The following is a 13,306-nucleotide window of genomic DNA, read 5'->3' as shown; positions in this document are numbered from 1 at the left end:
AGTCTGTGTCCATGTCATAGAATCATAGAATAGAATCATAGAATATCACGGTTGGAAGGGACCTCAGGAGGTTATCTAGTCCAACCCCCTGCTCTAAGCAGGACCAATCCCCAATTTTTGCCCCAGATCCCTAAATGGCCCACTCAAGGATTGAACTCACAACCCTGGGTTTAGCAGGCCAATGCTCAAACCACTGAGCTATCCCTCCCCCCCATTCCTCATCACTCACGTCATCGCGCCGACGTGACCTACTTGCCCGGTATTGCTTTGCCAGGTTCTGGGGCTGCATATACTGCTGGATAATGCGCGTGGTATTTAATGTGCTCCTAATTGCCAAAAGAAAAGGAGTACTTGTGGCACCTTAGAGACTAACCAATTTATTTGAGCATGAGCTTTCATGAGCTACAGCTCACTTCATCGGATGCATACCGTGGAAACTGCAGCAGACTTTATATATACACAGAGAATATGAAACAATACCTCCTCCCACCCCACTGTCCTGCTGGTAATAGCTTATCTAAAGTGATCATCAGGTTGGGCCATTTCCAGCACAAATCCAGGTTTTCTCACCCTCCACCCCCCCACACAAATTCACTCTCCTGCTGGTGATAGCCCATCCAAAGTGACAACTTTTTACACAATGTGCATGATAATCAAGTTGGGCCATTTCCTGCACAAATCCAGGTGCAGGATAGTGAGTTTGTGTGTGTGGTTTTTGGGAGGGGGGTGAGGGGGTGAGAGAACCTGGATTTGTGCTGGAAATGGCCCAACCTGATGATCACTTTAGATAAGCTATTACCAGCAGGACAGTGGGGTGGGAGGAGGCATTGTTTCATATTCTCTGTGTTTATATAAAGTCTGCTGCAGTTTCCACGGTATGCATCCGATGAAGTGAGCTGTAGCTCACGAAAGCTCATGCTCAAATAAATTGGTTAGTCTCTAAGGTGCCACAAGTACTCCTTTTCTTTTTGCGAATACAGACTAACACGGCTGTTACTCTGAAACCTGTCTAATTGCCAAAGTGATCTGAGTGGGCTCCATGCTTGCCGTGGTATGGCGTCTGCCCAGAAAAAAGGCACTGAACGATTGTCTGCCATTGTCCTGACGGAGGGAGGGGCGACTGACGACATGGCTTACAGGGTTGGCTTACAGGGAATTAAAATCAACAAAGGGGGTGGCTTTGTGAGAAACTGAATGGCCCCCTCAAGGACAGAACTCAAAACTGGGTTTAGCAGGCCGTTGATTTCACAAAGAGAGGGAGGGAGGAGAAAATGAATACAAAACCAATCTGGTCTATTTCTTGTTTTGATCCACTTCATCTATCATTATATATCTTGCTGGCAGCAGACTGTGCAGTACGACTGCTAGCCATCATCAACACCTGGGTGCTCAGCAGAAGACGGTGCAGTATGATTACTGGCCATCATCTTCTACTAGCTGCAGATTAAAAGACAGTGCGGGACTGAATCGCCACGTGACGAAACAAGGGAAATGACCTAGCTGAGTCACTCCCATGTTTGCCCAGGCGCCCGGTTAGAAGAGCACCCAGGACTACATCGATGACGGCTACCAGTCATACTGCACTGTCTGCTGCCAAAAGGCAATAAACTGGTGCTGTGTAGCAATGCAGTACCACGCCTGCCAGCACCCAGGAGACATACGGTGACGGTTAGCTGAGCGGGTTCCATGTTTGCTGTGGTATGGCATTTGCACAGGTAACTCAGGAAAAAAGGCGCAAAACGATTGTCTGCCCTTGCTTTCACGGAGGAAGGGAGGGAACGGGGTCCTGACGATATGTACCCAGAATCACCCACGACAATGTTTTAGCCCTATCAGGCACTGGGATTTCTACCCAGAATTCAAATGGGCGGCGGAGACTGCAGGATAGCCACCCACAGTGCAACGCTTCGGAAGTCGACAGTTGCCTCTGTACTGTGGACATGCTCCGCCGACTACATGCACTTAGAGCATTTGTGTGGGGACACACACAATCAACTGTATAAAAACGCTTTCTACAAAACCAACTTCTATAAATTCGACCTAATTTTGTATGATTTGCCTAATGCTCCAGTGGGCAAAGGAGGAACGGAAAGATGAACCTTGCTGAAATGAAGGTTGGGGTGCAGGGAGATGCCAAGACATGGATGAAATTACTGTAGAGAGGAACAATACAAAATAGTGGAGTTTTAAAAACAAGATTTATTGGGGGATAATCTGTGTGTTTTTTTCTAACTGGGGAATTAATAAAAACAAATATTGTGTTTTGCTAGGGATCATTACTCTGCTCCAGAGAAATCAATCTCACAGAATGGAAAAAAATCTGAGACATTCAAGTTTACTAGTACACAAAAAGACAATAAAGGAGCATAGGACCCCATGAATTTTAAGGGGAAATTCAAGATTTTTTTTCCATTTGATGCACCATTCACTATTTTTACTATGTCCATTTAAGCGATCAAAAATTAGGATTTTGAAACCCACACAAGGATATATCTTTCATATACACAGCCCAGGAAAGATATTAGAAGCCTGGCATTGCAGAACATAGATAAACAGAGACCCTGCTAGTTAAAATTCAATTCAATCTGCAAACTCAGCAGTAAACATCTTGCCCCCTGTTGGGTAAAGTCTGTGAGTGGTCAACACTAAAAAAATGAGATGAGCCCCATTACCTTTGAACTCTGCTAATTAGGGAAGTTCCATTTCAATGTTTACATGGGGAAGACAACCTAGGGGGCTCAGATAGCAAGAGATGTTTGAGGACCCCACTCAACAAAAATGATGATTTTACTGGCCAGGTATTTCAATGAACTGGGAGCCATAGGATCTACTAGTACACTTAACTGTTCTACAACCTGATATAAGTTCTGTACAGCCAAATCCTACCTTAAGGCAGTGGTCCCCAACCTTTCTTGTGGGAAGCGAGAAGTGGCAGCAGCAATAAGCGCCGCCGCCGAAATGCCGGCGAGAAACGGCAATGCTTCTCGGCGGCATTTCGGCAGCGGGATGTCCTGTGGGTGCACAAAAATGCCCCGGCAGGCGCTATGGCACCTGCGGGCACCATGTTGGAGACCCCTGCCATAAGGGTATATCAACACTGCAAGAGAAGACCTACGGCTGGCCCATGTCAGCAGACTCAGGCTGTGGGGCTATAAAACCGCAGTGTAGACGTTCAGGCTGGAGCCTGAATGCCTATACTGCAATTTTATAGCCCTGCAGCCCAAGCCCCATGAGCCCAAGTCTGCTGATATGAGCCAGCTGTGGGTCTTGTATTGCAGTGTTGACATACCCTAACAGGCTTAGGCATGATAGCTGGGATTTCTGAAGTTGCCTGCGAGAACTGAGCATCCAAATCCCACCGAATTCAGTGAGAGTTAAGTCCCAGGCTTCCTTTGGCTCCTAGAAAAATCCCAGAAATGTTTGAAGGGAAAGCACAAGCTATTAAGTTGCTCTGCAACAGGGGAAAATAGTATGGGGCCACTCAGCCTGCAGAGGTGTATTAAAATTCACCTAATCTTCTTTCCCAGGCACACACGGTTCCATTTCTAGACAATTAAAACCATCTGCTCTCCTGCAGGTACGAAGCACCATTCCACAATTTTTGCGGCCAAGACATTATTAGGAAATACTTATGTATTAATTTGATGTTCCAATCAATTATACTGAACATTTTATGCAGCTTGTTATACACACACAAAAATCCAACATTAATTCAAGGTGAAGACTAGAAAATTTTATCATACGGAAATCGAGAAATTGTGAGTTAAGGTTTTTTCTCTGTACATCTGCCTGTTTGAATGTATCGATGACAGAACTGTTGTGTGATTGTGGAACTGCTCTTACACTTCAGAGAGGCATGAATGAATCAAAACAAAGTTGATACATATCAGACAGTCTCCAAAACTCATCATTGTTTGATGGCTGTTGGGCATGAGTTGGAGATCTCAATCCAGTGTCTAATAGAGCAGCATCAACTCCAAAAGAAACCAGTGAAACAGACACCTTCATCTCAGAGGTCAAAGAATGATTGAGGTGGTGGGGACAACTGTCTTACTCCTCTGGCTGCCCATTCACAACAGATTGGAGCATGCCATCAGGGGGAAACTTGCACAGAGATTCTGGGTAAGTGTGGGAGAGAAGAAGGCTCAGGGGAAGTGTGCCGAGACACATAGCAAATGAGGTGGTGTACAAAAGCCACTTCATGGATGGCCCTGACCTTCAGTGGATGTCAGAGGATCTGCCAGATTTGGGAGCAGACCTAGTCTATGGAAGGAACCCTCCTCCCAGTCTCCAGGAGAGCAGTCAGAGGGGAACTCTTTGAGGGGGATGTGTGCAGGAATTTCCTCCATCACGGCCCAACTTTCATTTCTTTTACTGACAGTAACCGGAAACAACATATCATAGATGTCTGCCTTCTACTTCTGCCAGCAAAGCAGCTGTCATCTTCTACACGTGCAGCACTCAAGGCCCTGTCTAAACTACATACGAGGTGACCATTCAGGTTTTTTTTAAATCTACGCATTTAAAAGGAAGTACTTGCTTGGTTCTAAGATGATCTAACATCTCAAGCTCTTAGGGCTCCGTTACCACCGTTTGGAAGAGTTCATGTATTACTAGTACTGCAGAAAAACTTCTCATAAGGCAAATATTAGATTTATAAGGGGTCTTTCAGGCAAAATATTTCAAACCACTGTGGATGAAAATACAATGATTTTTTTTTTATTAGCCACAGGTTTCACCACTGTTAGTGAACAAAGCAGAGGGTTTTCATTTTGCTTTTTTAATCTGTCTCCAAGGACGCATCAGTTGAAAAGCTATTAGGAGCTCCACCACTTGAGTGCCTTTCAAGCAAGTGTTCTTGCACCTGCCAAATTTTATCTAATAGAGGCCACATGAGGATCAAGCCAGAAAAAGAAAAACTGGCACACAGGAGTTAAAGGCCTCTGCAAATTATAACAGGCATGAGTCAGAGAATGCCAGTAAATCTTTCAACTGAGGTGGTGCTTCACATGGAGTTGACGTAAGGAGGTTGTTACTAGTTCTGGATTGAATACAAACAGCTGTATCCAAAGCTATAGGAGTTGGAGACATTGAAAAATGAAAGGTCATAGTTGTGACACAAAGCCAAGACAGAAAACAAGCACTACCATTACTATTCACTCAGCACTAAACTTGGCCAGTGAGGGGTACTGCCCCGAGGGTACCAAACACTGGAACTTGTGCAACAACCTTCTCACACTCAGGTTATGGAGCTGAACAAGTTATGGAGAAATTTCTAGCCACACATTTAGGCAATTTTTGTTGTTGTTGTTGAAGAAATGAAAACAAAATGTAAATTAAGTTGGATTTTCATGAAGTTCTGCAAACTCGCAGACCTTGCAGGGAGCTAGGAACGTACCTCATTTTAGCATCATAGACTTGAGCCAAGGTTTTTCATGAGCTACTTTTCCTTGTCATTCTCATTTTGTTTCTATGGTATTCATGAAATAATATGGGCTCCCTCTGGTGGCCAATGATACCTCTATAGACAATAACAAAAGTGTCTCTCAGTGGATCAACTGTCTACTTTCTATTTCAAAACAGAGTCAACTGAAAGCCTGCTGGGGTTCTATTTATTAAGAATTTTATTTTCTCACACACACATACACACTCTATAATTAGAGTCACTCATTCTTACCATTTTTAAAAGTTTTTTTAAATCAGTACTGAGAGCTGATCATATAAAACAAGCCAAGTTATTAAAAAAACAAAAACAATTAAGCCATATGAAAATATCTAGAAAATTATTAGCCATTTGGTCAAAGCACAATCAGTGCTTAACTGGTGTCCTATCCCACCATTCAACCTTGATTTAGGGCTCCTGCATGTGATTTTATGATATCTAGGACACGGGTCACATTAGCTCTGAGTCTCTTTTAACTTGATGGTTTATCATGGTTAACCCCTTCCCTTCAGGAGATTGTTTTTCCAGCTCTCACATCTTTATATGTGGCTGAATTGTTCTTTTTCCCTAGCCTGGCCAGTTTCCCTTAGGAAGTGTTTTCAATCAAGCAACAGCGCCCCAGCCTCATAATGAAGGCAGGGAGGACAGCAAGAAAAGTTCTCTTTGTATAGAAGATGCGAAGAAGGAGAGTTACATGAAACACAAACGTATACCAAACGTAGCAAACAAAGTTACAATAGCTAGCATAAGTATTGCTTTAAAACCAAATACGGCTCCAAATAAAAGGAAGGATCACCTTACATTAGCCTATGTTCTGGAAAGGGTAAAATTAAGCCTATGAACTTGATTCTCTCCTGTGACTGAGTTCCACTCAGTTCTGGCTTGTTGGCCCCAACGAGAGTTGAAGCAGTTTGCAAGCAGCTCTAACTTGCACCACTGACCAAGGGTCCTTAATTGACTCTGTAGAAGGGGAGGATTGCCTTGCTTTGGTCCCCCAACTCCAATCACCTAGACCAGGGGTAGGCAACCGGTGGCACGCGTGCCAAAGGTGGCACCCGAGCTGATTTTCAGTGGCACTCACACTGCCTGGGTCCCAGCCACTGGTCCTGTGGGCTCTGCTGCCGACCTGGGGTCCGGTCCGCCAGCCCCCGCCAGCTGGAGTTCCGTCTGCCGGCCCCGCTCAGACCACTGCCAGCCCCAGGTCCTGGCCACTGGTCCGGGGGGCTCTGCTGCTGGCCTAGGGACCCGGCTGCTGGCCCGGGTGTCTGCAGCTGCCCCCAGCTGTGGCCCACTAGCCCCAGCCTGGGGCAGTGAGGAGTGCAGACAGAGGCAAGAGGGGGCGCAGCTCAGCACCCCCACCTTAAAAATTGTTCCAGCGCCACTGTACTGGGATATTTTAAAGTCCTGATTTGCTGCTTACATCGCTATCACGCCACGTGGAACAGTGCACTGCATTTGAAGTTGAGATTAGAATTTACTTGCAAGAACTGGAATCAGAATTTTCTGACAGATTTCAAGATTTCCAGCAATTTGGCCCAATGCTTTCTTTTCTAAGTAAAGCTGAAAAGTTCAATGAAAGTGACTTGGATTGGTCTGTATTTCAGTGGATGGGTGTTGAAGATTTCAAAATGCAGCTCATTCAGTTAAAAAGCTCAGAATTGTGGGCATCAAAGTTTGGAGATCTGCGAAGCTACCGAGAGAGATCATGGGGCCTCTATTCTGACCTGCTGGATGTCCCTGCCAGTGAAATTTAACTGTTTGAAGAAAACTGCGATTGTAATGCTTTCAGCATTTGGATCCACATACCTGTGTGAACAGATATTTTCACACATGAAATCTGTCCTCTGTCCCTCTCGAGCTGGTGAACAACTAATCACTCAGAAGTGTGCAACTTAAAGTATCCAAAGAGGTGCCAGACATTGGAAAACTCAACAAGGAAAAGGAAGGGCAAGGATCACACGAAACTGATAAGGTCTTCATTTTAATTTAATTTTAAATGAAGCTTCTTAAACATTTTAAAAACCTTATTTACTTTATAACTAAACTACTGTATGTATATTATAGACTTATAGAAAAAGACCTTTTAAAAGCGTTAAAATGTATTACTGGCACGCAAAACCTTAAATCAGAGTGAATAAATGAAGAGTCGGCACACCACTTTTGAAAGGTTGCCGATCCTTGACCTAGACCCAGCACACCCGCACCAGCCAGCAACTCTCCTCCTACAGGGGAATTCTCTACTGGCCAGTGGCAGCCAGTTTCTGGCCCCTTTGCACCTCCTGACTGCTGCAGAAAGGCCAGATCTGAGAACAGATTCTGGCCACAGCTTTCTAAAGATGTGACTTATCCCTGCAGTTCCAGATGACTTCAATGACAGTTGCAGGTGATCAGCACTGTTGAGGATCAGAGTATTTAACTAGGGGTCACAGAGGAATTTAATATTCCTCAGCAAAGAATATTGGAGGAAAGGCTGCTACGACAAATAAAAATGGCTGTCAGCTGAACTTCAGAAAAAACTGAAAAATCTTCAGTTTTATATAAGGGGAAGCGTGGTCACCACCACCAACTTAACGAAGCACTCATCTCTTTGGAGGAAGAGTACTACACAGGTACAAATATTATTATTGGTTGACGGGAGTCAGGATTGGTAGCAGGTTCACAGTAACCGTGTATCACCAGTCGCTTCACAAAAGCTTTTCTTCTTTCTTTTTCCTTACAAAATTACTCTACTACAATTGCAACAAGTATTTGACCAGCATATAGAATACTTATTTTGAATATCTTCCCCCCACTCATTCAAACAAATCCATCGGCCCTGTAACAGAGTGGTGGCTCACCTATGCAACAAAAGAGACTCTTGGATCTCAGTTGCCTTTTGTGCTTAAAAGGATTTTTCAGTGCTTAACACTTAACTCAGCAGGCATCAGTACCTTCCTGATTACAAGTACTCTGGTTAACAAATTTTGCAGCTCAAGACCTCGATCCTGCAGTGAGCTGTGTGCACCCAGAGCCCCACTGACTTTGCCAGCTCTGGTCCCAAGGCGATAATTTGCCTTGTCAGCAGAAGGAAAGCACAGAACAGAGATGAAGAGCATCAGGTCAGCTATTGTTAGTTGGGAACACCAAGGGAATAAAGTTAATTTTCCCTCCTCTGAGCCAAAATGTGCATGAGAAAAAGAAAAGGCCTTTCTTCCAGACTTTCCCGGACATTCAGATATGGGCTGAAATAACCCTGATTTGTTTCTCAACTAATCTAGTCTGGTTGCAAGACAGTCAGCCCAGACATGGAGCATAAAGGCCATTCACGTTAGCTAACCACAAGCAAATAAATTAAATACAATTACTACAATTGCATTAATGCTTTTAAAAGAGCCATGAGTCAAATATTTTATAGGCTATTATGTATAATTTTAAGGCTTAACAGCAAAAGGAAAAACACCATTACACCATTTTTGTCTCATGAGTAAGGAATAATGCTGGGAGCCAGACTGTGATAGTTTTCTTGTCCAGTGTGTTGGGAAAATCCCAGAATACATTTTTTATCTACTGGGTTTTCAAATGCTGGAACTTTCAGCTTTTTATACAAAAGTAATTTCATCTTAATCAGTGCTGTTTAGGTAGACTTTGATTTCTGTACAAGACTAAAATACACTCATATGGAAGCTTTTGACCTCAAATGTTAAAATTATCCCTCCGTGCACAATGTACAGACAGCTCTACATACCGTAAGCTTTCCATATTGTTCTAAAGAGATTACAGTCAATGTTGAGTCAATAATGATTGAATAAATGTTTTAAAGAAAATTTAGCACTTCCGTGCATTTTCCATCATCAAACATTGTCCAATCTAGCTCATCTTCACAACACATCTGTGCAAAAAAAATTAGAAATGCTCCATAAGGCGAATCACAAACAATTTACTACAACCGCTGAATATTTCGAGTACATTTGTGTAAATGTGATTACCACGCAGACTAATTGAAGATGTTTATTGTTTCTAAAGAGGGTGCTCTTTCAAAACAAAACAGGAAGATCTTGATTGTCTAGGAAGTTCATTAAACTGTGTGAGGGAATTTAAACAGCCAATGAGAGTTTTCATATGCAGAGCAATGCTGGAGAAGCTACTCTCGCATCTTAAAAGGAGGTGGTGATACAGCTTTTAATTATCACACTGATGTTTAAACTGCAGAGGTTTTGGTAGGTCTTTTTCTGAATGTCTTTCAGTGGACTGTGTAGGGCACAAGGTCAGTACATCTGTTAGAGTAAAACAGTTACTTAATAGTGCACATGGCTCCCCCACTCAAGCCCCAAACACCATAGTCATGTAAACACACAAATGCAAGCCAAGGAAAGTTAATCCAGTTGATCAGAAGAGGGCACTTCATTTTTGGAGGTATTTAAACTTGTTAGCATATTCCATTTAATATAAAGGAGCAGCTAAAAGAAAGAAGAGGAATGTGGGCAGTATTAACCCAGTAAGACTATCAACAATTTACCAACAGTCAAACTTTGGTGGTAATGGTATAAAGATGTCACTGTTCCACATACCTGGTGGGCAGACACATTCAGATGGAGCCTCTCGCACTGTCCGCAGCTTGGCTAATCCTTCACCCAGTTTCTGTCCAGAGGGAGAGGGGGAAGAAAAAAAAAAGAAGATATTTAGAGAATAAATATATAATCACTGCATGCGTACAAAGGGCCAAATTACAAAACAAATCCTCTTCATGCTATGGACAAAACTCCACCTCTATTTTTGTCAGTCCAGTTTAACAATAGGTTTCAGAGTAACAGCCGTGTTAGTCTGTATTCGCAAAAAGAAAAAGGAGTACTTGTGGCACCTTAGAGACTAACCAATTTATTTGAGCATAAGCTTTCGTGAGCTACAGCTCACTTCATCGGATGCATACTGTGGAAAGTTTAGAAGATCTTATTATATACACACAAAGCATGAAAAAATACCTCCTCCCACCCCACTCTCCTGCTGCTAATAGCTTATCTAAAGTGATCACTCTCCTTACAATGTGTATGATAATCAAGTTGGGCCATTTCCAGCACAAATCCAGGCCCAACTTGATTATCATACACATTGTAAGGAGAGTGATCACTTTAGATAAGCTATTAGCAGCAGGAGAGTGGGGTGGGAGGAGGTATTTTTTCATGCTTTGTGTGTATATAATAAGATCTTCTAAACTTTCCACAGTATGCATCCGATGAAGTGAGCTGTAGCTCACGAAAGCTTATGCTCAAATAAATTGGTTAGTCTCTAAGGTGCCACAAGTACTCCTTTTCAGTTTAACAATAGCTTCTTCTAAAATAATACACAAGACATTCAAAATTGGTCCCTCTGCCACCCTTACTCATGGAGAGTAAAACCTTTCCCCTTGGAAAGCAAAGAAGTTACTTGCCAAATAAGACACTACTTAAGCATGGCAGAATCTGGCCCAGAGATACTGTGGCAGGACAAGGAAACCTAGGCCATGCCTTACAGACATTTGTCCAACTTGTTTTTAGACGCTACCAACGATGGCAACTCCATGATCTCCCCGGAAGCTTATTCCAGAGCTTAACTACCCTTATAGTTAGAAAGCTTTTCCTAATATCTAACCTAAATCTCCCTTGCTACAGAGTAACCCCATTACTTCTTGTCCTACCTTCAGTGGACATGGAAAACAATCCATCGCCATCCTCTTTATAATAGCACAGGAATTTAAATTTGACCGCTTTTGGAGGACACGTTCTGTGCCCGCACTGCGGCCCTGGAGGAGTTATGCCCCCGCCAACCATTGGGGTGGGACCATGCCTCTGCCTGCCCCCCCTGTGCACACCCCCAAGCCCTTAACATATTAGGAGACTTATCAGGTCTCCCGAGTCTTCTTCTCTCACGACTAAACAAGCCCAGTGTTTTCAACCTTTCCATATAGGTCAGGTTTTACAAACATTTCATCATTTTTGTTGCTCTCCTCTGGACTCTTTCCAATTTGTCCACATCCTTCCTAAACTGTGATGCCCAGAACTGGATATACTACTCCAGCTGGGGCCTCACCAGTGCCACGTAGAGTGGGAAAATGACCACCTGTGTCTTACATACAAGAGTCCCGTTAATATACCCCAGAATCACATAAGCCTTTTTTCCAGCTTTTTGAATTTTAAACCTGTACTCCAAAATGCTTACAACCCCTCCCAGCTTGGTGTTATCTGCAAATTTTATAAGCATACTCTCTACTCCATTATCCAAGTCATTAATGAAAATATTGACTAGTTCTGGATCCAGGACTGACCCCTGCAGGACACCACTAAACACACCCTCCCAATTTGACAGCAAACCATTGAGAACTACTCTTTGAGTATGGTCTTTCAACCCACTGTGCACCCACCTTTTAGTAATTTCATCTAGATGACATTTCCCAAGTTCACTTATAGGCTACATTGCTTTCTACAAGCTTATGGGACACTGAAAACATTAGGCACTATTTACCCTCCTCCGTCAGCAAACATCAGCATAATACTGATACTTATTCTTTCACTGGGAATATTTGAACCAAAAGTTTTCCTCCAGCTTGTCACAAACTGCAGGAAACAACCTATTCACAGAGATGTAAAAATGTCCCCTAGAAGTCACCATAATAAATCCATGGTGGTAGCACTGATGGTATATTACTTGACTGCATATTTTTAAGCCCATGTTATCTGCATATATGTAGATATTTCTGTTGGTTTCAGGCACACAGTAGAACAATTCCAACTACAGGGTGCTGTACTGATGGAAGGGTGAAAACTGCTTGAGTTTTAAAATTGTTTTCTCCAAACACTTTCATATATATCATCATACATTAAAAGCCTTTTTTTTCCTTTTTTGGTCACAGAGCATGGAAGCTGCTGCCTCATTTTCAAATATTCTGTACTACAACAACAGCATTACAACATCCATTAGAGAAAACAAGGGCACACTTGCAGTACACCTATCACAACAGCAGGTTTGTAAATAGAAAAGGAGTACTTGTGGCACCTTAGAGACTAACCAATTTATTTGAGCATGAGCTTTCGTGAGCTACAGCTCACTTCATCAGATGTTTACCGTGGAAACTGCAGCAGACTTTATATACACACAGAAATCATGAAACAATACCTCCTCCCACCCCACTGTCCTGCTGGTAATAGCTTATCTAAAGTGATCAACAGGTGGGCCATTTCCAGCACAAATCCAGGTTTTCTCACCCTCCACCCCCCCACACAAATTCACTCTCCTGCTGGTGCTAGCCCATCCAAAGTGACAACTCTTTACATAATCAAGTCGGGCTATTTCCTGCATAGATCAAGGTTTTCTCACATCCCCCCCACCCCCATACACACACAAACTCACTCTCCTGCTGGTAATAGCTCATCTAAACTGACCATTATTATCCAGTAGGAGCCCAATCCAAAGTCCCTTGAAGTAAACAGAGAGGTTCCCACTGATCGGAATGGGTTTTGAATCAGACCCCCAACTTGGCTGTCGCTGATTCTGGTGGGGAGCAGGGAGAGAGGAACATATCTATTAAAATGTTTTGTTCAAGTTAAGGGTTATCTGTCATCTGAAAATGCCCCCAAAAAACTGTGTTTAAAACTTTCATCAGTCTTAACTGGCTAGGAAAAACCCTCTTGTCCAGAATCCTGGGATAGCCACATAACTCAGTCCAGACATAGGAAACCTAATTATTCACTGCTCTCAAACCAAGCTGCTGACTTGCACTTAAGACTGACAAGCCAGTACTCCTGACCCAAGGCTGAAAGTGTCCCTAGTGTCCTATGGGTGAAAAAGTCATTTTATTGACACAGTGCAGTGCTTGCAATTGTACATACATTTGTATTGGTTTGGATTGCAGAG

At 43.1% G+C, this 13,306-nt stretch overlaps 1 protein-coding gene across 1 annotated transcript in view; it reads right to left on the bottom strand.

Annotated features, from left to right (window-relative positions):
* Positions 1–13,306, bottom strand: part of COL23A1 (collagen type XXIII alpha 1 chain) — a 353,441-nt gene that overhangs the window by 331,593 nt on the left and 8,542 nt on the right. Inside the window, exon 2 of the mRNA XM_073355469.1 lies at positions 9,991–10,060. Within this exon, the coding sequence (XP_073211570.1) occupies positions 9,991–10,060 (70 nt within the window). The remainder of the gene's footprint in view (positions 1–9,990; positions 10,061–13,306) is intronic.

The sequence above is a fragment of the Lepidochelys kempii genome, chromosome 8 (genome assembly GCF_965140265.1).
Source record: "Lepidochelys kempii isolate rLepKem1 chromosome 8, rLepKem1.hap2, whole genome shotgun sequence".
In the NCBI taxonomy this organism is placed as follows: Eukaryota; Metazoa; Chordata; order Testudines; family Cheloniidae; genus Lepidochelys; species Lepidochelys kempii.
Note: the sequence above shows the minus strand (reverse complement) of the source record. Positions and strands in the feature narration are given on the sequence as shown.